The sequence below is a fragment of the Epargyreus clarus genome, unplaced genomic scaffold, assembly GCF_041222505.1.
Source record: "Epargyreus clarus isolate Ecla_fem2 unplaced genomic scaffold, WU_Ecla_fem_2.2 ptg000032l, whole genome shotgun sequence".
Lineage (NCBI taxonomy): Eukaryota > Metazoa > Arthropoda > Insecta > Lepidoptera > Hesperiidae > Epargyreus > Epargyreus clarus.
In genome coordinates this window covers 901,214-927,338 of record NW_027332237.1, presented here as the reverse complement: position 1 = coordinate 927,338, position 26,125 = coordinate 901,214, and the positions used below count along the sequence as shown (strand labels likewise).

Here is a 26,125-nt window from a genome sequence, read left to right as displayed (position 1 = left end):
CATTGTTGATAAAATCGAGGTAGCAAACGCACATTCAGGCCGCCCATGGATAGGTACAAGTTACTAGCTTCATATAAACAGTCTCATATATAAATCAGCTGGTCCATACCCATTGCAACAACTGCTTCATGCTACAAATATATGTGACGGTGATGCCTTAAGAATCACCTTTCAAGCAAGCATTCGACCCTGAGGTTAAGTAACTGTGGTAGGTAAATGAGTTCTTTAAACGCAGTCTTCAAACGAGTATTTTTTTACAATACGGAGTAGCAGACGAGCATGCAGTCCACCTGATGGTAAGTGGCTACTGCCGCCCATGGACATCTGTAATCAACCCCAGATAGGGTTAGATATTCATACCAGAGATCGGCTATAGATGCGCCGCTACCCCTGAGGACTAAGCTGGAACGCCTCGGAAAAGTATGTCTCCCTTATTACACCCTTCAAACCAGAACACAGCAGCGCTTAACACTGCTGTTATAAGGCAGAAATAGGTATGGCCTGTAAAAGGTTCTTGATTCAAACCTCGGTTGACCTTTATTTGGAAAATCTCTTGATTTTAATATCACTCAATTTATGTATCTCATCATTCTCATCTCAATATCACCAATAACTCATAAAGTTATGAGTGAAGGGTCAATTTAACCGTTCAGTAACTAACAAAAACACGGAAGCAAAACCGGGCGCATAAACTATGGCATGTCGTACACAGAAACTTCATTCATATTCATTGAATGTAAATTGAACGAAATGTGTGATTGAATCGATTATTCATAGCAATTGAGTAACTGAATGATTGGAAGCGTTTATCATTCATAATGTTAGCCATCTTTGTTTTTCGTTACAAGATATTTTTTTGCGTTTTTACTCATTTTAGGGTTCTGTTCTGAGTTAGGGTTTATATTCGTTTTAATATTAGGTAGGATATGTTGTTGGCAGCTTAGTAGCCATTTAATAAACAGCCTAGCCTGATTACTTAATGATCATTTGCGTGGTAAGGGAGACATACTTATCAGAGGCGTTCCAGCTTAATCCTCTAGGGTAACGGCGCATCCGTGGCCGACGTCAGGTAGGAATATAACTTATCTGGAGTCGATTACAGATGTCCATGGGCTGCAGTAGCCACTTACCATCAGGTGGACTGCATGCTCGTCTGCTACTCCTATATTATAAAAAAAAGGTAAAAACCCTATAACTCCGCTGTCTGTCCGTATGATATACAACTATTTCCCGAACCGTAATATACACTTGATATTTGTATGTATAAGGGTGGACACTACAACAACAAATACTAAAGATAAAAATGTTGAAAATAAATTATGGCCATACAAGAAACTGCTATTTTCGACGTTTTCGCTTTATCTATTGAACCGTAATAGGTGGACGGTTCAAATGTTCACAATGCTGCTATTTAAAGGTGGTAGAACCCTTTGTGGATCGACTCCAGCGGCACCACCGCCACACCTATTTCTGCCTAATAACAGCAGTGTTAGGCGCTGCTGTGTTCGGTTTTGAAGCGTTTGGTAAGGGAGACATACTTTTCCGAAGCGTTCCAGCTTAGTGCTCAGGGGTAGCGGCGCATCTGTGGCCGACCTCAGGTAGGAATATCTAATCCTATCTGGGGTTGATTGCATATGTCCATGGGCGGCAGTAGCCACCTACCAGGTGGACTGCATGCTCAATTACTACATCAATATTATATAAAACATACGTTAAAAAGTATTTTCAGATCAAATAACCTACCTAACATTTTTATATGCGGCGCCACGAAGTTATAAGCCTAATGCTTGAAATATTTCACAAACACACTATTCTTGTGCACATATTGTCATGTTTACCTAATTACTAGAAGTAAACAGTAAAAGCTATGTAAATAATGGTTTCGGCAAAGCTCACAGCTTTAGAAGCTTTAAAAGCTCTTAGTACAGGATCCCTAGTATAGTTTTCATCATTTATTAATAACAAGCTGATTTTTCGTGAGTAGCTTCGTTTCGACAAGACGCCCAACATTTTTCCTTACAGCAATGTTGGTAAATGGTAGCTTGATGGGGCAGCAAGGATTAAATATGTTGACCGGACGAATTCTAAAAATTTATTAGTAACCAAATTTTTCTTTGTTAATTATCAAGATAATTATTTAAATAACGTGAAAAAATATTTGTCCTACAAAATATAAGGTTTTTATTAAGGCGTCCCCCCTCTCCAACATGTATCATAAACAAGGTCATGAAAAATAATTACTAACCAGCTGATTTTTTTTTTATTGGCTGTCTACCATTTACATAGTCTACCATGCACATTGTCCTACAAATTACATGGTATGTCATCTCGGACCTACACTTAAAAGTTGTAGTACTAATACTTAATGTAAAAATAATTAGTATCAAGCTGAGTGTTCCAGAATAGCTTCGTTTCAATGAGACGCCCAACAAATTCTCGTACGAAAGTTCTCGATTGTGGTTTATAACTAAAATAATAGGGATGAAATATGTTGATTTGACGAATCAAAAAAAAATATTACTAACCGATTTTTTTTTTATTAATTATCGAGACAATTATCTAAATAACGTGAAAAAATATTTGTCCTACAAAATATAAGGTTTTTTTTAAGGCGTCCCCCGTCTCCAACATGTATCATAAACAAGGTCATGAAAAATAATTACTAACCAGCTGATTTTTTTTTATTAGCTGTCTAACATTTACACGGCTTACTACCCACATTGTCCTACAAATTGCGAAGTACGTTATTCCAGTCCGCCAGTTTTATAGTTTATTTATATTATATTATAGTTAAATTACAAATCTTGTAGGATTAATAAAAGTTACCCTTTTTTTTGTAGGACATTGTTTTATTTAGATAAAAATTATATTATCCTATCACGTGATACCTTTGTCCTACAGTTACTAATAAAAAAAATAATCCTGCGGAATTAACATCTTTTCAGCGTAGGTCCGAGATGACATACCATGCAATTTGTAGGACAATGTGCATGGTAGACTATGTAAATGGTAGACAGCCAATAAAAAAAAAATCAGCTGGTTAGTAATTATTTTTCATGACCTTGTTTATGATACATGTTGGAGAGGGGGGACGCCTTAATAAAAACCTTATATTTTGTAGGACAAAAATTTTTTCACGTTATTTAAATAATTATCTTGATAATTAACAAAGAAAAATTTGGTTAGTAATAAATTTTTAGAATTCGTCCGGTCAACATATTTTATCCTTGCTGCCCCATCAAGCTACCATTTACCAACATTGCTGTAAGGAAAAATGTTGGGCGTCTTGTCGAAACGAAGCTACTCACGAAAAATCAGCTTGTTAGTAATAAATGATGAAAACTATACTAGGGATCCTGTACCATCTGTAAATTTATTCATCGTTTACGTCTTCAAACAATAATAAAGTTTATGACTCTACCTATAAGCGGTAGTCAAATTGTTTGCAATTTCAGTCTTATTCCCTTGTAATAGAGGTGACATATTGTATTAAATTATAGAAAATCAAAGAAAAATCGCTTCTATGTTAATAGAGTAGAATTCAAAATACTTGAAAATGTTTATTTTGAGTAAATTTGTGCAAAAATAAACCTTATAAAGCCCTAAATAAGGGCAACGTATGTTGTTGTAAATTACGGATTTTATGGCAATTTGAAAATTAGTATGTGAGAAGGAACAATCTTGCGAATCGTAAATTGTATATCTGTATGTATGCAATATATTTGTTAGTTTATTATCCAAACAAGATATATGTAACATATTGATTTTTTTATAAGATTGCAGTAGCATACGAACATGCAGTCCACCTAATGGTATCACTGCTGCATATGCTACATGCATCTGATGGTCAGTAGTCACTGCCGACACTAGTCGTGGACTGCAACCAACTTCATATAGAACGGTGGTTTTACGTGAAGCTAGTTATAGATGCGTTACTTTTGAGGACTAAGATGTTAGTCTCATATTTTTTTTATAATATAGGAGTAGCAGACGAGCATACAGTCCACCTGATGGTAAGTGGCTACTGCCGCCCATGGACATCTGTAATCAACCCCAGATAGGGTTAGATATTACTACCTGAGACTACAAAATGCACCCCTACCCCAGACGACTAAGCTGGAATGCCTCGGAAAAGTATAAATATAAGTGCAAGCATATCTGCCACATCAATCATGTAGAAAAATCTCTGTAATGCTCGAAGCTATTCCTCATAGTGAAGTCACGTTTGTTCGTATGTTTGTAAATACATCGTAAATATGCCAAACAATGGTTATGTCCGTCTGTATACACTTTATGATGCTCTTAGGAGAAATATTTGTAAAATTTGCATTGTGTATATTGTACTCTGTAGTTTAAAGAACTCTGTACAAGCCGGTACCTACGTCACACTTATTTCTTAAAGGAAATTTGGAAAAGCACTTTCACGCAAAGCTTGAATGGATTAACTGATTTAGAAAGTTAAGCAACATCGCGCGTGGTCGGCAATTGGATGGGTGACCATTGGTGGCTACCATGAGCCCTTCTGTATTTCAAACTTAAGCTGTCGATCACGGATGTTACTATTGGATCATCATTATGCAATCATTACAGAGTTTTTGATAGGCACGGTTCTCTTTGAATGAGAATTAGGCCATAGTCTACTAAGATGGCCAAGTGCGAATTGGTAGACTTCACATACATCATTGAGGGCTGTTTTTTTTAAAGATTTCTAAGGTATACGATACGATACGATACGATACGATACGATACGATATACGATAAGATAAAGCAAGTGATAATTGACGTTTCATACGCACATAATTTTGAAAAATCGGAGGTGCCTGGGATTCAAACCTCGGCCCATTTCAATGAGAGGCCGCGATTCAAGAATAAGACATCACTTCTTAACTATTAAGGGTCGTTGAATATGGCATTGGTTTTGCCCCGGTATAGGGAAAAAGCGTTGACCAGCATACGGACAAAGGGTTTCAATATAAACAAATAAATATTTATTCTACAATCTTCTTAGTAATCCAATAAGTGAGATAACCGTATCTTTGACTTATGACGTCACTTAACCCGACCTCTTAACAAGAAAATACCCACTTGCAATCCCAGAAGGGAATGTAATGATGACTTGAACTTTTTGGCGACAACAGGTACTAATATTGTGTCGTGTGGTACCTTAAAAACGAACTAGTGGTATATTAATCTATCTATCTTACATAGATAGATTAATCTACCACTGTCGTTAAATCACAGATTGTAGTCCACCTGATGTTAAGTGGCTACAACTGCCCATGGACATCTATAATCAACCCCAGATAAGATAATATATTCCTATGCGCCGCTACCCCTGAGTACTAAGCTGGAACGCCTCAGAAAACTATGTCTCCCTTACCACACCCTTGAAACTAGAACAGCAGCGCTTAACACTGTTGTTATGCAGATATAGGTATCGCTGTGGTGCCTCACGAATTAAATCACTAAGGGTTCTACCACCTTCAATCACTGTTCAAGTGCTGGACACGGGACTCCTCTTAGGATGAGGATTAGGTCCACCGCGCTGGCCAAGTGCGTATTGATACACTTCACATACATTGAAAACTTTTTTTTGTCAGGTACGCAAGTTTCCTCACGTTTTTTTCACGGTTTAAGGAAGTGAAAATTAATTTCTCAGTTATAGATATGGTTATATCTAAAGAAAGACACAAATTCGGATACGGACACAAGTTTAGACACAAGCAATAATACAGGCAATCACAAACACAAACACAGGCACATATAGATACAGTTCGTTTTAATAGCCGAAGCATATTGCTTCAGTCGAGTGCACTCAATTTTATTTCTGTACTGAACAGATACGGTATGGAAACAAAACATAACGACCGGTGATTTAGTGGAGATCGTTTTTCGAAAATCAACTCGGAAATAAACGGCTGATCGATTGCATTCCGATGTGGTGTTGCAACCTTGTTTATAACGTTCTGAGTTAGTCTTTATATTGGTTTTAATATTAGGTAGGATATGTGGGCAGCTTAGTAGCAATTTAATTAACGGTATAGCCTGATTACCAAATAGACATTTGCGAGGTAATGGAGACATACTTTTCCGAGGCGTTTCAGTTTAGTCCTCCGGGGTAGCGGCGCATTTGTGACTGACCTCAGGTGGGAATAGTTTTTTTTTAATTTCCAAGTCAATCTAGGATTAATTATAGATGTTTATGGGCGAAAGTAGCCACTTACCAACAGGTAAACTGCGTGCTTGTCTACTCCTATATTATAAAACTATATAATCAACTAACTTACCTGTATTTTATTCAGCCGTAATTTCTTATACAAGAATAAAATTTATATCATTATCTATGGAATTCATATCACTGTTTTATTTATATTTGTATCTATATATTATTTATTATCAATTAAAGGTTAGTTATCAAATTGTTATCATTGATTATTATATAGACAATAGAAACAAATCATCACTATTCATCACTAATTTATCATTAAATTAATGTAGACGTAATGGAATTAATAAATTTAATGACGTTTTTTTAATCTTTTTGACCACAGATAATCCATTAAAATTTAAACAGTTACAATTATCTATATTAAAATTTACAAATTTAGGGATTTATGAATAATAATCGGAAGATTTTATTTTACAGACTAAAATTACATAATTATAAAAAAAAGTATTCTTTTCTGCAATTAAAATTATGTAAAACCAGAAAATCATTATAAAAATAAAACTGCTCATAAAAATACACAATTAAGACGAAACCAATGACACATATTAAAGCTGCCAAGCCGTTTCAGCTGAAGGACGTACCAAGGAATGATAAATACATAAAAAACATTACCTTCCGAGGATAAAAAACTCAAAGAATGAACGAAACAATGAACGAAGAACGTTACATTCCATCCAAAAGATGGCGCCGACATCGTTTATAACAAGCAAATAAACCGAAAGACAGACAGACAAATCGACATATTAATGTATGGCGCGTATCGTATGGAGAATGCTCAGACAAAAATAAATACAGACGGATCGCTATTTATATGGATCGCAAATGTTTTTCCCGTTGAATACCTACCTAGTTCTGATTTGGGTGCAATGATTCCTATTTATGTAGCTGCTCTGCTTTGTAGTTCAACTTATATTAAAGCTACTGACGTTTGATGTTGCCTGTAGGAGATTTGGGGTAAAAATACCTATTTCGAAAGTGAAGTTACTGCGTTTTTGTGAAAGGATGTGGATGACTTACATGTGAGGCGAGTCACTGTGATCGACTTCAGGTTCTATATGAAGTTAGTTACAAGAATTTATGGGCGGAAATGACCGACAAAAACGGGAAATACGTACAAAAGTCTAAACTCATTAATGATTAGGTTGGCGATGCACACGGTGGGAATTTAGTTGCCAACCTATTTATTATTACACAAGTTAATATGTAGATTCTTTAAAAATATTATGAAAACAAAATGCGTGCCTTTTTTTTATATAATATGAGAGTAGCAGACGAGCATGCAGTCCACCTGATGGTAAGTGGCTACTGTCGCCCATGGACATCTGTAATCAACCCCAGATAATATTAGATATTCCTACCTGAGGTCGGCCACAGATGCGCCGCTACCCCTGAGGATTAAGCTGGAACGCCTCGGAAAAGTCTATCTCCCTTACCACACCCTTCAAACTGGAACACAGCAGCGCCTAACACTGTTGTTATTAGGTAGAAATAGGTGTGGCGGTGGTGCCGCCGGAGTCGAACCACAAAGGGTTCTACCACCTTCCTTTCTGCTGAAGTATTATGTTATTTTATATTTTAAACGAATTCAATGGAATGTATAGCGTGCTAAAGAATGAGGCATACGTACATACATCAGCTCGAAAAAAATATCCTCCGCAATCGCCTAAATAAGCTTGTAAAAAAGTAAAAAATATCTGTGTTAATGACACTAAAAAACCCCATTTCTAACTAAATATTTTGTTGTCAGGTGCGCTAATAGGTGGTATCCTGGGTGGCTTCGCGATGCGGTACGGCAGACGGACGGTGTTGCTGCTTGCTGCGTTACCCTACACCCTGGCGTGGCTGGCCACGTCCCTGTCCTCGAGTGTCGACATGGTCTCCGTTACGTCATTCTTCGGGGGAATGATGGTCTGCTGTATCACTATGACTACTCAGGTAATATTTGTGATGTTCTTAAACTTCTATGCGCAATGATTGCTCTTAGATATGGTTTTTTATTAGAGTAGCAGACAAGCATGCAGTCCACGTGATGGTAAGAGGCTACTGCCCATGGACATCTTTAATCAAACCCACATAAGATTGATTCCTCCCTGAGGTATCCCAGAAACGCGCCGTTATTCCTGAGGGCTAAGCTAAAATACCTTGGATAAGTATGTCTCCCTTACCAAACCTAAACCAAAACACAGCAGCGTTTAACACTACTGTTAGGCTTCTCTATAACTTGCTAAGTGGTAATAGGTTAGTACACTTAAATATTTCCATAAATAATAATAAGAATACACACACTATTAACAAAATATTTTGATTTATAATTCCACATCTAATCTTTAGATTAGATCTTAGATTCTTCACTCCTATGTTTGATATGATTATGACGATTGAATTGTATTAGAAAAATATTATCTTTCAATGTTTTCATATAACTGATAGGATATTCAATGCTCTGATTGTTTCATAGCCTTCTCACGAGCTATCGTATTATTGATTGCTCAGATTAACGTTTGTATTCAATAATTATCTATAATAATAATGAAATAATTAAAAGGTGGGTTAAACCTTCATGGTTTGACTCCAATGGCACTACCGCCACACCTATTTCTACTTGACAGTGGTGCTCTAGTCTGAATGGCAAGGCAGAGACAGTATTAGGACGTATTCTGACTTGTAGTTTAAAATCAAATTATTTTTTAAATTCAAAATAGGTTCTTTGCAAAGCACTCTTCGAATGTCATTATATCTACCACCAGGGTATTTCTACCTAATAACAACAGTGTTAAGCGCTGCTGTGTTCTGGTTTGAAAGGTGTGGTAAGGGAGACATACTTTTCCGAGACGTTCCAGCTGCCCTCAGGTGGGAATATCTAATCCTATCTGGGGTTGATTACAGATGTCCATGGGCGGCAGTAGCCACTTACCATCAGGTGGACTGTATGCTCGTCTGCTACTCCTATAATATAAAAAAGGGGTTTAGGGGTGGCAACGCATCTCTGACTACCTTAGGAAGGACTTCAATAATTTTGGGAGTTACGTACAGATATCGATGAGCAGCAGAAGCTATTTAGTATCAGGCTCATTTAATTTAAAACAGTTAATATTATGACTTACATAAAAAGTATGACAACAAAGCCAAATGTATACTCGTATGTGCTACTAATTGTATTATTATAAAAAAAGCACATTATAAAAATACAGACCGACACTTACAACTTTATTTCGCTAAATAATATACAGTCATCATCGGATCATTTCATAAAATTTAGCAACTTTGCATGAGTGAAAAAATCTTGAAATAATTCTTAAGGCAAATCACATGATATTAAGGAAAATTTGACATCAAACTTTTATTGAAATATATTATTACATCTATTTACAGTAAATACGTTTACATGTACGGTGTCAGGTACCTGATTTTCTTAATTAATGCGTTCATTACCACGGAAAATTCCCGGTTTAAGACTCCCATGGAATGCTCATTGTGCAAATTTAACGGCTTTTTAATGGGAATTAGAAATGAATGCAGTTTCTGTATTTATGTACTCTTCAAGCCATAAGTCAATTCTCATGGGAAATATTGTGGATTACCAGTATTGTCTTGAGGTTAAATGTTAATTATTGCTTTTATGCCCTTTTCTCTCATTTGTAATACAAAAGACTTTCAATCTATTCTAATGGTTGTCTTACCTTCAGCGAGGAATGATAAACGAGTTTACTAATAGATAGTTTTTAAAAGGGCACGGATATATTTCTGGGTACTACACATCTTTATTATCTACCTAATTTCAAATGCATGATGTTGATCGAAATAAAATGATCCTGATCGAAATAAAATATTTTTATTTAAAATAAATTATTCATAGAATTTTGTAACACATAACTAACGTTATGATGAAGGGGAACTCAAAGAAACTTCGTAAAATATATATTTTCCTTATAAAAATATATACTATCTAAATGTTTGTATGAAAGCTCTAGATAGAACCCTCTAAGCTCTAGATAGTATTCCTGGAACCCTATGACATGGGGCTCTTCACAAAAGGTGCAAAAAGAGCTCTCCTTCAAAGCCGGCGATGCATTGGCAACTCCTTTGGTGTTGCAAATGTCCATAGGTGACGTTGACTACTTTCCATCAGATAGCACGTCTGCGTTATCGTTAGGGTCAAATATAAATAAACAAACTTAGGTTTTTTTTCCGAGCACTTGGCACATTTGGCACGCCCTAAAGCCAGCCCAAACGGCTTAACGTATTTCAATATATAAGATGTTGTAGGATTGGTTTAAATTGTTGGATTTGGGTTTTTGTTTTTATGATTGATAGTTATTAAAGTTTTACTTACAGCATAACCAAGAAAAATCTTATATCGTTCATAAGTTAGTGTAACAAGTCACTAATCTTCAAACAATCGATCACAGTGTCATTTATAGAATAACGGGTAAAACTCATTCGCACATTAGCTAACAAAGATCGCAATTAGAAACTGTTGTGGTGGTAAAAAATATATACACACGTGCCTCTTGTTTGTACGATGAGCTTTATGATTTTTATAAGCATATTGGAGGAATACAAACCGTATATGTAATGTGTACAATGTGTGTGCGTGAGAAAGTATATTTGTTTTGTGGAAGTGTGCAAAATATTTTTTAAAACGTTAAAAAAAAAATATTTTTTTTGTGACTTATGACTATAGATTATTAATAACGAAATATCTAGTATTACTTATTAATTGTTTAATATTATCTTATTAAAAAACTGTATATTTAATTTAATATTTATTTAATGTTTATTCATTACAATTCGTTAATTAATTAATTGTTTGAAACACATTACCAACGAGGAAATATGCGTTTAATTAGTTTAATAATTTTAAAGATTTCAAATTTTAAATTAACCTTCTCGTTAAAAACAGTTAATTATTTTACTTTTTACATCTCATAATATTTTTCATAGTATCTCTTTGTGAAATAAGTAGTAATATACCAGCGCCATCTAGTACTCGTGCGGGTAAACGTTACCTAACAGTAATGTCTGCTATACAAGCTTTAGTGCCGTGTGTACACAATGGCCGTTACAGAGAATATTGTAACTTTTTGCCCATTTCGCACTGCATTCAAGTACACAAAACCCACATGCATTTCATGCATAATGTCTCTTCCCAAGATTGTTTGCGAAGCGCGTAAATCATTTTCATGAAAGGAAGTATGGAGACGGAGTGCTTTAGAGGATGTTTCAAGGAAAACCTTTAGCGGCTTTAGAGCTTATATGTTTTATTTTGAAGTGCGTCTGAATAAATAGATACAAAATTACAAGGAACAAGGAAAATGTTTAAATTATTTATGAGAAATATCGAAATATTGATAAAAATATAACTGCATGCTTACATTAAATAAGTTCATTTTTCTAGTAGGGAATCGAACGAGTACATTTAAAACACTAAGTGTTTTCGCTGCATTGGGTAGTGTCGCTTATAAGGATCAAATTCTGGGAAGTAATGATAAATGAATAATCATGAAACAGACATAACGGCAGTGTTAAGTGCTGCTGTGTTCTGGTTTGAAGAGTGTGGTAAGGGAGACTTACTTTTCTGAGGCGTTCCAGCTCAGTCCTCAGGGTTAGCGGTGCATCTGTGGCCAACCTCAAGTATGAGTCTAATGTTTTCTGGGATTACAGATGTCCATGGGCGGCAGTAGCCACTTACCATCAGGTGGACTGTATGCTCGTCTGCTACTCCTATATTATAAAAAAAGTAGAAGTAATTAATTGAAACAATAAATATCCCCCACCTTTATTTATCTTTTTATCGATCTAAATGGAAAGTATATAAAATCTATAGATTTATATCATATTACAATCGATTTGTGAAATTTCTAAACATTTGACTTAATTCATCATTTGTAGGCTCTTCCATCTTTCTCTTTCGCTCAAAAAGGACAGAGACAACAGATACATCATTCATCTATAGTCAACACGTGTATCTAATAAAATGTACGAAGGGTCACACAAGTTTACTAGCAATATTTCTGTTGTAAAAAGGTTAGATTTTTTTCAAATTCACGTACGTGTTAAACTGTAACCGTTTAGATAAACTAAATAAAAGAATGATAAAATCTTAAAATTTTAAATTTCCTTACTTATTGGAGATATTAAACTAAAAATGGGATGAGTGAGCAGACTTACGCCTATTAATTACCAATTAACTGGTGTAAGTAACAAGACTGCAACAAATACTACTTTCTTGAAACCAAAAATAAACAAAGAAGTGCGGCGCCACCGCCACAACTATTTCTGTATATTAACAGCATTGCTGCTGTGTTCTGGTTTGAAGGTGGTAAGGGAGACATACTATTTCGAGGCGTTCCAGCTTAGTCCTCAGGAGTAGCGGCGCATCTGTGGCCGAACTTAGGTAAGAATATCTAATCCTATCTGGAGTTGATTACAGATGTCCATGGGCGGCAGTAGCCACTTACCATCAGGTGGACTGTATGCTCGTCTGCTACTCATATATTACAAAAAAATTCTAAGGGCATAACTTATGGCGCCCTTCGTACACCCGTGCCCTTTGCATTGACACGGCTTTCACTGGATCTGTATTCAACTATCATTTCATATACACACGTATCATATGTTATGTTAGTATTCATGTGTTTACACTGTTCATTGTTTTCTATTGGGAAACGTTATTAGTATTATATAAGTATTGTATTACTTTTTTATGGAATTGTAAAGCAAACTATAAAAATAATATGAAGGTAGTAGAACCCTTTGTGGTTCGACTCCGGCGACACCAACGCCACACCTATTTCTGCCTCATAACAGCAGTGTTAAGCGCTGCTGTGTTCTGGTTTGAAGGGTGTGGTAAGGGAAACGTACTTTTCCGAGGCGTTCTAGCTTAGTCCTTAGGGGTTGCGACTTGCGACACATCTGTAGTCAATCTGAGGTAGGGATCTAATGTTATCTGGGGTTGATTACAGATATCTATAAGCAGCAGTAGTAATTAACCATCAGATGGATTGCGTGTGTCTATACTAATATTATAAAGAGGAAAACTTTGTTTGTTTGTTTGATTTTAATGAATAGGCTCAAAAACTACTGGACCAATTTTAAAAATTCTTTCACCATTCGAAAGCTACATTATCTACGAGTAACAGAGGGTTATATTTTATATGAATATATTTGATAAATAGATTTTGAGGCGGTACAAAGTTTGCCGGGTCAGCTAGTGTAATTTCACAAACATTTAAAGCAAGGAAGTTAAATAAGAAGGAAATTGCGCATTGCCTTACAGATCATTATGAGATTGTTTATATTCGAATAAGAATTAAATTCATAATAACATTTACTTATATGTTATGACACTTGTAACAAATTGCCTATTGTTTCGTAAAGGCGTCATGAGTCTTCAAATTACTTTGTTATACAAGGTATAATATACTCATTTTAATAAGAATGGTTCTAAAATTATTTTATTGTTATGACAAATCCGTGTAGGTGACTTTAAGTTCTAAAACTGTTAATCATTCAGAATTTTATAGTAATAACTTCTATGATCATTAAAATCGGTACTTTGCGTATTATAATATTGTATTTAGTATTTCTTAACATATGTTTACCAAAAATGACTAAAATGGCGTTGAACCATATATTATGTATATTTTATGAAAGACATAATCCATCACTTAGATTTTTTTTAAATTTATTATTTAAAAGTAAGATTATTACAATAATATCCCAATTTTTTAAAATAATAACTTTGCAATTATCCCAACACGCTGTTATTAAAATTGTTACTAAAATTAAAATCTATTGAAATAAATTAAAATTTATTTTATGACACTTGTAACAAATTAAAATTTATTTCAATAAATGGTTTTCAACTTCACGTTATTTTTAACCGACTTCAAAATAGGAGGAGGTTACTCAATTCGACCGTATATACGCTTTTTTTATGTTTGTTCAGCGATTTTTTAGAAGAACCTGTTTTAATAGCTGGTACCTAATCAATTTCCGCTGTTAGTTTAATGTAATTTTTATTAACCATTTTTATCTTTGTCTCCAGGTCTACGTGACAGAGATAGCTGTCCCTGAAATCCGGGGTTGCCTGAGCTCAGTCCTGAAGATACTGAGTCAAATCGGCATCCTCATATCATTCTCCCTGGGAGCATATTTAAATTGGCGGCATCTAGCTTTAGTCGTCGCTTCAGCTCCCGTCTTACTCTTCATTGCTCTTCTATTTATCCCCGAAACACCATCGTTTCTCCTTCTACGAGGAAGGGAGGAAGACGCGTCGGACTCCCTCCAATGGCTCCGAGGCCCTGATTCGGATATCCGACAAGAACTCGCTACGATTCGAACGAATATCCTCGCTAGCAAACAATACCATGACGGCAGAGCGGGGAAGCTCAAAGTTTTGCTGTCCAAACGGCTCACAAGACCAGTTTTGATCACCTGCGGACTGATGTTCTTCCAAAAGTTCACTGGTGCTCACGTCTTCAACTTCTACGCTGTGCCGATGTTCAAGAAGACCTTCAGGATGATGAATCCTCATGGGGGTGCCATAGCCACGAGTGTGGTCCAGCTTTTAGCGTCATGTTTGTCTGGAATGCTCATCGATCATGTTGGAAGACTTCCCTTACTGATGATCAGTGGGGTCATGATGTCCATCGCTCTCGCTGGCTTCGGCTCATACGCGTATTACGAAGATGTGTTCAGGAATTCCACTGACATAACCCACACAGAACCAGGTTCGTATGACTGGATACCGTTGCTCTGTGTTCTGACTTTTACCATCGCGTTTTCGTTGGGCATCAGTCCGATATCATCGTTATTAGTTGGAGAATTATTCCCATTAGAGTACAGGAGTACTGGCAGCGCGATGGCGACCAGCTTCAGCCATCTCTGTGGGTTTGTTAACGTGAAAACGGCAGCTGACTTCCAAGACTACATAGGTCTGTATGGGTTGTTTTGGCTTTACGCTGGCATTTCAGTACTTTGTCTCCTATTCGTGGTCCTCTTCGTCCCGGAGACTAAGGGTCGGGAAATTGACGAAATGGACCCCAAATACGTAGAATCCTTGTGCATCAATCGATAGTTATCGATATAGACTGAATTACCTAGTAGATTAGGACAGTTCGACTGAAACCGTTCAGCTGAGTCGAAGGTGCCTCCAGTATTATTGTTAGTTGGTAAAATAAGTGTTTTCTTAAATCTGTGCCTGTGTAGAGTTCCTTGTATTTATGTATTGTAGGAATTTTCAAAGTATGGAATGTACTTTTGTATTTTTGATGTTACTGTGAATGAAAAACTAGAAAACGATAAATAATTATTTACGAATCTAATAATCAACATTTTGATTATTTCAATAACATCGTCTCTTAGATAATATAGACCAGCGAATTTTCTTTTAGTGATAGATCTATCAATTAATAAAATATTCTTCATTAAGATTTGATGTAAGAGCAGAAATTGTAATATTTTTCAGGGCCAAATGCAATATGAATAACATATTGACTATATAGATATCTAATTGTAATATGTATAATTGATTATATGAATATTAAAATACAATATGGATTACATATTGGTAATATTGGCCATATTGCATTGAACCCAATTAAATTGGAAAAATAGAAAAATTATTATCTATATACATCACAATTTTAATTAAAGTCACAGATTAACAATGTTTAAGATCTGAAAATCTATTTTCAAAGTCTAACTAACACTCGTTTTGTAAGTATCTTTGTATATGTAATATTTATTTATTTTAATATAATACATATTGTAGAATAGCAAAGAGATTCTTCCATAATTATCCGAATTTGAATATGAAATTGTACATAGTTGTATAATTCATGTAAAATGTGCCTTGTTTTTAGTAACTGTACGATTTATTCGATATACATTGTGATATGATACATATTGAGTATTATACATATTGTTTGTAGCATATTGTATTGTATAATTATAGATACAATCACCGAACTTGAAGTATTAATTAAAATATACTTTATCATACCTAGATTCAATTATACAAATTGTACAAAATTCCGAATATAAATTAATGTTTATATTGTTGATGAAATTCATATTGATATTTTATTAAAATATGTTTAATACAATGTGATGTGTATATTACATTTAATTTAAAAACGGTGCCTTAAATTTTTATTAAATTATACAAATTTCGAAAAATATACATTTATTGAAAATTACAATTTTAATAGAAAAATATTGTTAACTTTTTAGAAAAATATAAATATTTTGGTGCTAAAAAGTCTTGCATTTCCATTTGTTTGTAAAAATGTAATTCTTGTAAATAGTTTAGTTTTAAGTTTGTATATATTAATAGATTACTAAGTTGTCGTTACAAAGTTGTTGCCATAATTTCCTCGAAGGAACAGAATACATCTGTATTCATAAATGTATTCTACTTGTACTTAAATCGGTGAATTTAGGTGTTTTAATAAAATAATACAAGATTAATTGTTGTTTGATTTTGTTGTTGTTCCTCTAAATCAAATCAAATCAAATATTTTTTTTAATTCAAAATAGGTTCTTTACAGAGCATTTTTTGAATGTCAGTACAACTACCACCACTTTACTAGGTGTTTCGTTATGGAGAAGAAGCGGTGAAAGAAACTCCATAACACACATCTTTAAGAAATGTTTTTTACAATGTTAAACTTAACCTAATGGTACACGTAGATGGTACATGTTTATAATTAAGTAGCAAACGAATCAGTATTACTGATGCTAAGTGGCTTCTACCACCCATGGACATCAATAATCAATCTCAGATAAGATTAGATTCTGACTGAGATTGGGCACAGGTGCATTTCTACCCCCGTGGACTAAGTTGAAACTCGGATAAGTTTTTTTTACCACACCCTTCAAATCAAAACACAGTAGCAATAAACACAGCTGTTATAAGGCAGAAATAAGTGTGACGGTGGTGCCGCCAGAATCGAAACAGAAAGTGTTCTACCATTTCCCTTTCCCTCGCAACTCCTTCTTCTTCTTCATCCTTCTACGGTAAATCCTTCACTGCAGTGGCTGTGCGCCTATGGAATTCCTTACCGATTGTTATCCGACGTGCACAGTCATTGGACTCTTTTAAAAAGCAAGTGAAGGAATATTACCTAACCCTTTAATCTCTCCCTCTTTGATCTTTTATTTTCCTTTTACCTTTTCCTCTTTCCTCTTTTCCTCTTCTCATTTTGCTATTTTGTTGTTCTATACAAGCTGCTGACATATTAAAGTTGGTATATACATTTTGTACACCCTACCCTGTTTCACTTGCTACTGTATTCTGTTGTCTTAAAATCAATGGTTGTCTGGAAGAGATCGCTATTTTAGTGATAAGACCGCCGGTTGTACCCTTAATTATATGTTATTGTTGTTTATTTTATTTTGTCTTTGGTGTGCAATAAAGAATTTTTGTATTGTATTGTATTGTACCATTTTCAAGTCTTAGTGAATTATATTATTCATAATATCCTTTCAAAATTAAACATTAATTTATTACCAATAATTCTAGCAATATTTTATATATTATGTATACTTTATGTAATAAATGTCTATGTAAAAGGTCATAGGCCGCCCATACATTCATATTGTCCAACAAAGCAATATACACAAAACACCATATCCGTATTTGTAAAGCAATTCTATGATCAGATTTACTATTATTAGGTCTTGGAATGAAGAAATTAAGTAGAAGGTACCCAAGCGACTTTTACGAAACTAAAATCAAAGATGGTTAATGTTTTTGGATTGCATTCATGTTTATTTTTTGACCAGAAGCAATAGAGGCTTCGCGTTAAAAAAAATAACATGACATACATACAACTGAAAATTTGTACCTATATTGGAACGATAGTGGCGCCATCTGTCGAAAATTGGTCGTACTAGTTTACGATTCTTTAAAGGACATACAGACAAACATTCATTTATACATCCTTTAATTTAAATGTTTTTACATAAATTACTTATATATATTGTCCTCAAAAAAGTTAGGAATCCACGTTAAAACGGAAAAAACTCACATATAATATGAGTGAGACCATAATTTAGTACTAGTAGTAATATTATACTACTACTTCAGATATACTTAGGTATGCTTGAAATTTTTAAAAAATATAGAAATAAAACATAATTAAAATAATTTTCCTATTAGGATACATATTTTATATAGCGCAGTATCTAGTTAAAATGGCTTTAACGTCAATAAGGATGCCGAATCGGCCACAAACTATAAAGCGGCATCTATATTTTTCACATTCTAACAGTTATATAAATCACAAAGCCGAAACCCAACAATGCGTGCACTATTGTACTGTACAATTATTTATTTTGGTCATGCACTTGTGAGCACGACTGTACAAGGACATGGTAATAAAGTTTATTAGAATTTATATTAATCGCTGTACTTATGTCCCACTGTTATCTAAATATATATAACTCAAAGGTGACTGACTGATATAGTGATCTATCAACGCACAGCCCAAACCACTGGACGGATCGGGCTGAAATTTGGCATGCAGGTAGATGTTATGACGTAGGCATCCGCTAAGAAGGGATTTTGACCAGTTCTACCCCCAAGGGGATTAAATAGGGGATGAACGTTTGTATAAATCTTCTTAGTTATTAATATTACTTCGTAACGCGAGCGAAGCCGCGGGCATAAGCTCGTTAGTGCTATAAAACTGGAGGACTCGTTACATAAGTTGTTTTTATAAGAATTAAGTAGCAAACACTCAGGCTGTCCACATTATGCTGCTTATCGTCGCCGATTGACATCTGTAAGCAGCTTTTATAATATAAGAGTAGCAGACGAGCATGCAGTCCACCTGATGGTAAGTGGCTACTGCCGCTAATTTATCTGGGGTTCATTACAGATGTCCCATCTGTAATGAACCCCAGATAAATTAGATTCCTACCTGAGGTCGGCCACAGATGCGCCGCTACCCGTTAAGGTGAGGACTATTTATTTATTGTTTAATGTTAAGAAGAACGGTAATGCACCAATTACACTTATTAACAATCATTATAAATACATTTCTATAGACAGATAAAAATAAATTATATAAATTCACAATATCGATGTTAATAAAAAAAATGTTAGAATAGTATGTTAGAACTATGTTAGAAACTATGTTAGAATACCTGTAAAAGCATGTCATACTTACACTCTTCAAAAAGAACACAGCGGCGTTTAACACAGCTATTATTAGGCAGAAATGAGTGGCGGTGGTGCCGCCGGAGTCGAACCATAGAGGATTCTACCATCTGAAAGAAAGAAAGAAAGAAAGAAACCATTTATTTTACATGCTATACAAGTTACAACATACAAAAGAAAATAATAACAACGGAAGGGGTACAATAAAAATAATAACAAATAAAATAACACGTGACGTAAACGATACAGTATAGCAGCAAAAATGGTCGCACTCAGTCTCTGCCGATGCCTGTGAGAAATAACAGACTCCGGCGACTGGTTTTCAGTGCGGCCCTGTACGTCGTGCAACTCTGACCAACGATGCCACACCAATTACACTATACTAAATGTATTATCTACAGTAAATAACTAAAAAAACAAAAGTAAATAACAGAAAAATGAGAAGACGTATGCGTAATACCTCGTGTATACCTACAAATATACCTAAATAACATGAAGTGTTACTAAACTTAGTAATGTAAAATCTGAATCCGCTCCGTATAGAGACGGGGTTCTTCCTGAAGGGTACAGATCCGTTTCCACTTCTGAGGACTAAGATGATCGCCTCATAACTACATAAATTAGCCGACAATCACACCCTTTCACCGAAACGCAGAAAAGCAGTTCTTACGGTACAAATAAGTGTAAGTAGAAACCTTTTTATATATTGATGTAATTTCTCTTACCTATATACATAAGTGTTATTATTATATAAAGAGGAGAAAAACATAACAATAAAGACGAAATATTACTGGATTTTGGCGAAATTTCTTCAAAATTATCGTTCAATAGGGGTAAGTAGTAATTTCGTTGAAAGGGTGGACCAATTACCCCATTTTCCCAATGAAGCCGTTTCCTTGTCGGTTTCAATAACCTTACTTCAGTCAGAAATGTAGAAAGATTTTGAATGCATATTTCGCTTTTTGAATATTCCTTTTCCTGTATAAGATTTTATTCGAGATATTAATGTAATACTTCAGGAATAACCTCTTTACATTCGATTTTTTTTATATATATTTTCTTATTTTATATAAGTAGCTTATGAGTATGTAGTTCATTAGATGATATATTAAATGCCAATTGCTATGCATGGACATCTGTAATCAACCCCAGATAAGACTAGTGGGCCTCAGTTAGGAACCTGAGGTCGACATTTCTACCCCTGAGAACTGAGTTAGAATCTCTCGTGCTCTTCTCATACCCTTCAGAGCAAAACACAGCAGAGATCAACAGTACCTGCTGCGGAGACGGGCTTTACCACTTTAAAATTACAAGGTATTATGACAATATTTTAATCAATAATTTTATTTTATTTGAAATTTATATGTAGAAAAATAGACGAAAATTTACATGTATAGATTACAGAAAAAATATGTCAACTCTACTAAAATTTTAAAAAGCGCCTGCTTGTTTATAAAGAGCAATACAGATATAAAATATTGCGCAGTTGATTTAAGTAGGCGCACATTTTATAAAGTAATATTAATTATATTATTTTTTCTACGTTTATTGTAATTTACATGATGTTACATACATTTATTCCATTTTAAAAATATATTTAATAATATGAAACATATACTATTCATAATATGTGTAACATATTTGTTAATTAGTTAGATAAATTAATTTAACTATTTCTTATAACACCTACATATAGAAATAAATATTTTTTTAAAAGTATTATTCTTTTGAACTTATTTAAATAGAAATTGACGTTTCTCAAATTTATTTTCCATAACCAACGTTTGTTGAAGCTAATTTATAGATACTTTAAAAACGAGATGGTAATAAATCACCGTCTCCATACTGCATACTGGGTTTATTTCAGGAAGCACTTGATGACCTGTGATTGAATTGCCACAAGTGGTTACACTTGAAACGTAATTAATTGCTTGTCACAGCGTACGTTATTCAGTAAGTTGTGCAGAAAAAAGTAATGCAAACAAAGATTTTACAAGCTCGTAATTAATATGAAAACAAAACGCGGACTGCTTAGTTAATTATATTCTATGTTACTCCCACAATTTAGACGAATTGAACGACACCTATGTATGTTACGGATTTTAACAACTGTTTGGGCTTAGGCTAAGAGGACTCCGGTTGCGTTCCTTTGGAGATCCCGGAGTCCTCTACGCAGCGCTTAGGACTTAGGTCACCGAGGGGTTTTAGTGCGGTAAAAGTCTCGCACAACCCGTCATCACTCCAACGGGGTCGGGTACCTTTTGAAGGTTTCCCCTCGTAAAAAAAAAAAATGGGTTGTTAATAGATGGTCATGTAGGTATAACAGTTGCTACTTACAGGACTACATGCTTGTGCTAGTTACTGTAGTATAAAACAAACATACAATTTAAACTAGAACATACTAATCTAAAATTGTTGTTAAACAAAAATGGGGTTGAGCTGCAAATAAAAATATTTAATCTTATTTTTACAATATATAAATGTCAATTTATTACAAATATCTACTGAAATGTATAGGCAAATGGAAAGTTTTACAAATACTAGATTCCTATAGTGGACAGTAAAAGGCAGCGTCACTTTTTTCCGACTAACGAGAGGAAAACGTCCATTGCCCTCGGGCGGGAGACGGCTACAAAGGGTAAACGATCCTAATGATCTATCTTAAGATATTATTAAAAAAAAGTGCAGTAACAAGTGTTAAGATCTGTAAATATGATGCAATAGAATGTTATTTTGTACATTTTTTTATGGTACATAATGATAAAAGAGACGAGATCTCTCTCTCATGGAAAATAATCAGCATCGCCTATAATGAACATTTGCAACACCAGAGGAGTCACCAATGCGTAGCAGGCTTAGGAGGAAAGCTTCTTTTGCACCTTTCTTAAAGAGCCCCAAGTCATAGCGCTCCGGGAATACCTCAGGAGGAAGTTCATTCCATATGTTACACGTTCGCGGCAAGAACGTCTTTGCAAACCGTATCGTGGAGGCTGGCACGATTCCAGTTGATTTGAATCGAAATAAATGGTAAATAAGTTTTTATTGTTTATTTTTTATAAACACAACCGTATTACTTTCTAGCGTCATAACTATTCCAATTTAGATTTACACTGTGATATCTTAAGATATGTCTTCAGATAGTCTCCCATTGCAACTGTTTCCAATCAATCGATTGGTCACAACTGCCTGCGTGGAAGCGAGACGGATATATACAAACTCTACTAGCGAGAACGAGAGGGTAGATAGGCTCGTTACAGTAATTTTCATCTCGGCTATGCAAGTATGCGTTTAAGCGTGACTTGGTCCGCATTTTTCGGATTAATTATTTGCAAAGCGAAGCTTATTTGGCTAGAATATCGTTAGTAAAAGTAAATATAATATAATACTACATGATATAGGCTGTCAATATGTTTGTGCTTGTGGTGTCGAATAATAATAGAGCTACGGTATCTTCAGCTTGACGTAAGAGGAGACTAAAAGGGCTAAAGATGGTAGAACCCTTTGATGTTCGACACCTGCGGCACGACCACCATTATATAATAAAATACTAGTAAAAAATGCCAGGAAACAAAATAATACTTTCCTAAAAGTCTAGCTACATTATTGGGTAGAATGATGTTAAAAATGTGCTATACCGTAAGGAAACTTGTCTGAAGTCGTGTATTTAGGTAGGTATATTAAAGTAATAATTACCAGTGATTTTCTCTGCTAAAGTAAAGAGCGATTAATCAAAGTTACTAAGATGCAATATACAAAAAGTGTATAAATAATAAACTGCAAATAAAAAGTGTGCGTTGGCCGGGAATCGAACCCGGATCAACTGCTTGGAAGGCAACTATGCTGACCATTACACCACCAACGCCATGTAGAGAAGTAACAAACTTCATAACAGGTATATTTAATACAAATATGTATATTGTACATAACTTGGATTCATCTCGAACAAATCACGAATAACAAAACATTATTCTAAGAAATAACTGCACGATTTCTGCTCATATTTGCCTTTTAATGAATTAAAATGTATTCTCATAAATATATATTAATAAGTAATTTTCTTAGAAAACAATAGAAATAATAAAAAAACAACATTTTTTTAGAATTAGCCAGGTAAGTATGACTATATTTCTTTATTTTGAAAAAATATAAAATATATTTTTTACATTACATTTTTATATAGTGTTCAGTACTGAAGGAGTGATCAGGGAGTTCCAGGTTCGAATCCGTTCGTATTTGTTCGTTATCTACATAAATATGGAGGTGGTAGAACCCTTTGTGGTTCGACTCCGGCGGCACCACCGCCACACCTATTTCTACCTAATAACAGCAGTGTTAGGCGTTGCTGTGTTCCGGTTTGAAGGGTGTGGTAAGGGAGACAGACTTTTCCGAGGCGTTCCAGCTTAGTCCTCAGGGATAGCGGCGCATCTGTGGCCGACCTCAGGTAGGAATATCTAATCCTATCTGGGGTTGATTACAGATTTCCATGGGCGGCAGTAGCCACTTACCATCAGGTGGACTGCATGCTCGTCTGCTACTCTTATATTATAAAAAAAAATGCCTGAAAGTTCTAGTGTTCTTGTTTTCAAATATGTGTAAAGTGTACCAATCCACACTTGAACGCGGTGGACTTTTACGCATGTTAATAAGGGAACCTGGCATTTGAAGGCATTTGAAGGCCCCCCAACACCAGAGGCCCGGAGGACCGTCCGCGGCGCCCAGCTCCCCCTAGTCCGCCAGTGTACCTTTTATTATTATTTTTTTACAAGGGAGAAACATTCAGAAGGTACCCGGTGCCATGGGAGCGACGCAGGGTTATGTGGGATTCTTACCGCACTAAAACACTCCTGGTGGCTGTCCTCGGCGCTGCGTTGAGGGCTCCGGGATCTCCAAAGGAATGCAACCGGAGTCCTCTTAGCGTGATGCCCCGTCGGGTTCCGCCCAGGTGAGTATGACGCTCGCCACACAGTCTGGTGTGCACGACGGTATGCGACCACACATACCACCATCCTTCTCAGCGCCGCTGCAACTCTTGCCACCCGCGACCCCAGAAGCCCCCGTTTCGTCGCCTCTTACGGCAGGCAGGGGATACCGTAGCCCTATTCTGGTCCCGGAACTACAGGGACACCGCCAGTGTACCTTTTTTTTTTTTTTTTTTTTTTTTTTTTGTTGACGAGGGGGAAACCTCCAAAAGGTACCCGATGCCTTGGGAGCGACACAGGGTTATGTGGGACTCTTACCGCACTAAAACCCCCCCGGTGGCCGTCCTCAGCGCTGCGTAGAGGACTCCGGGATCTCCAAAGGAACGCAACCGGAGTCCTCTTAGCGCATTGCCCCGTCGGGCTCCGCCCAGGTGAGCTTATCGCTCACCGCACCGTCTGGTGCATACGACGGTATGCGACCACACATACCGCCGTCCTTCCCGGGGCCGTTGGCTGGGTGGTTCGAGCTCCCACTCTTGCCACCCACGACCCCAGAAGCCCCCTTTTAGTCGCCTCTTACGACAGGCAGGGGATACCGTAGCCCTATTCTTGTCCCGGAACTACAGGGATAACCGCCAGTGTACCTACTGACGTATATAGATTCTTTATCAACCTACGGATCCAAATACAAATCGACGGTCCAATTAAAACACAATAGAATACTTGGCAACCCAAAAAGACTCACTTCATTGGAGCGTACTTCATCAAATTGTCCTTCAGCAAACAATTGTTCAAACATTCTCCACTTTATGTTGGCTGCCAAGTCGACGGACGGCCAAATGCTGGCCAAATGTCAGGTGGTTTGGCCAAATAGGCCAAGGTTGGGTTGAGATAAGATTTTTGATTTCATTTTAATTATGTTCACTTTTTATTATGGCAGTGATAGACTAGCGGCTGAAACGGATCGAGGTTCGAATCCCAGACAAACAATTCTGGTTTTTCAAACGAGGGTGGTAACTAATCTGTAATCGGCTACATGTAGAACCCCTGTGTAATGATTTACTTGAAGGTGGTAGAACTTTCAGTGGTTCGACTCCGGCGGTAACACCGCTGCACCTATCTCTGTCTAATCACAGTAGTGTTATGTGCTGATGTGTTCTAGTTTGAAGGGTGTGGTAGGGGAGACATACTTTTCCGAGGCATTTCAGCTTAATCTTCAGGGGCAGCGGCGCGTCTGTAGCCAACCTCCGATAGGAATATTTAATCCTATCTGGGATTTATTATCAGGTGGGCTGCATGTTCGTAGCTATTCTAATATTATAAAAAAAGTTGGTTAAAATGTCCTGGGAGTGACTACTTAACATTAGCGAACACATGGACTTTATGCATATTTTAAACTTAAATTTTATAACCAATAATATTCAGTACATCTCTAAAAATGTTAGTCTTATTCCTTGTAACTTTACTACCCTTGATGACTAATTTGGAATGCCTTATATTTTCATAAACGCTAGAATGTCGTATGAACGTGATACATCAGAGAATTTTCATATGAGTATCATAACCTCCTACTTACATATCAAACGGGTTTTATTAAAAACTTAATATGAAGATTCCACCATAAAGTTTTTCTTTCTTTTATAAGGGGCACAACAAACTTCCTACTTTAAGTATCAGTGATCAACGTTTTAGCTGCTATTTTATATGATAGATGTAAAAGAGTATGCAGTCTACCTGGTGGTAAGTGGCTACTGTCGCCCATAAACATCTGTAGTCAACCCTAGATAAGATTACATTTCTATCTGA

The 26,125-nt window shown here is 35.7% G+C and overlaps 1 protein-coding gene and 1 non-coding gene across 3 annotated transcripts in view; one reads left to right on the top strand and one right to left on the bottom strand.

Annotated features, from left to right (window-relative positions):
• Positions 1 to 16,705, top strand: part of LOC140755100 (facilitated trehalose transporter Tret1) — a 103,539-nt gene extending 86,834 nt beyond the window's left edge. For both annotated transcript variants that reach the window (XM_073090298.1, XM_073090299.1), the window contains exons 4-5: positions 7,977 to 8,164; positions 14,280 to 16,705. In XM_073090298.1, the coding sequence (XP_072946399.1) occupies positions 7,977 to 8,164; positions 14,280 to 15,311 (1,220 nt within the window). In that variant the 3' untranslated portion in view covers positions 15,312 to 16,705. The remainder of the gene's footprint in view (positions 1 to 7,976; positions 8,165 to 14,279) is intronic.
• Positions 16,706 to 23,190: 6,485 nt separating this feature from the next.
• Positions 23,191 to 23,262, bottom strand: TRNAG-UCC (transfer RNA glycine (anticodon UCC)). The gene has a single exon. It is a non-coding gene; the product is annotated as a tRNA-Gly (tRNA).
• Positions 23,263 to 26,125: the final 2,863 nt, after the last annotated feature.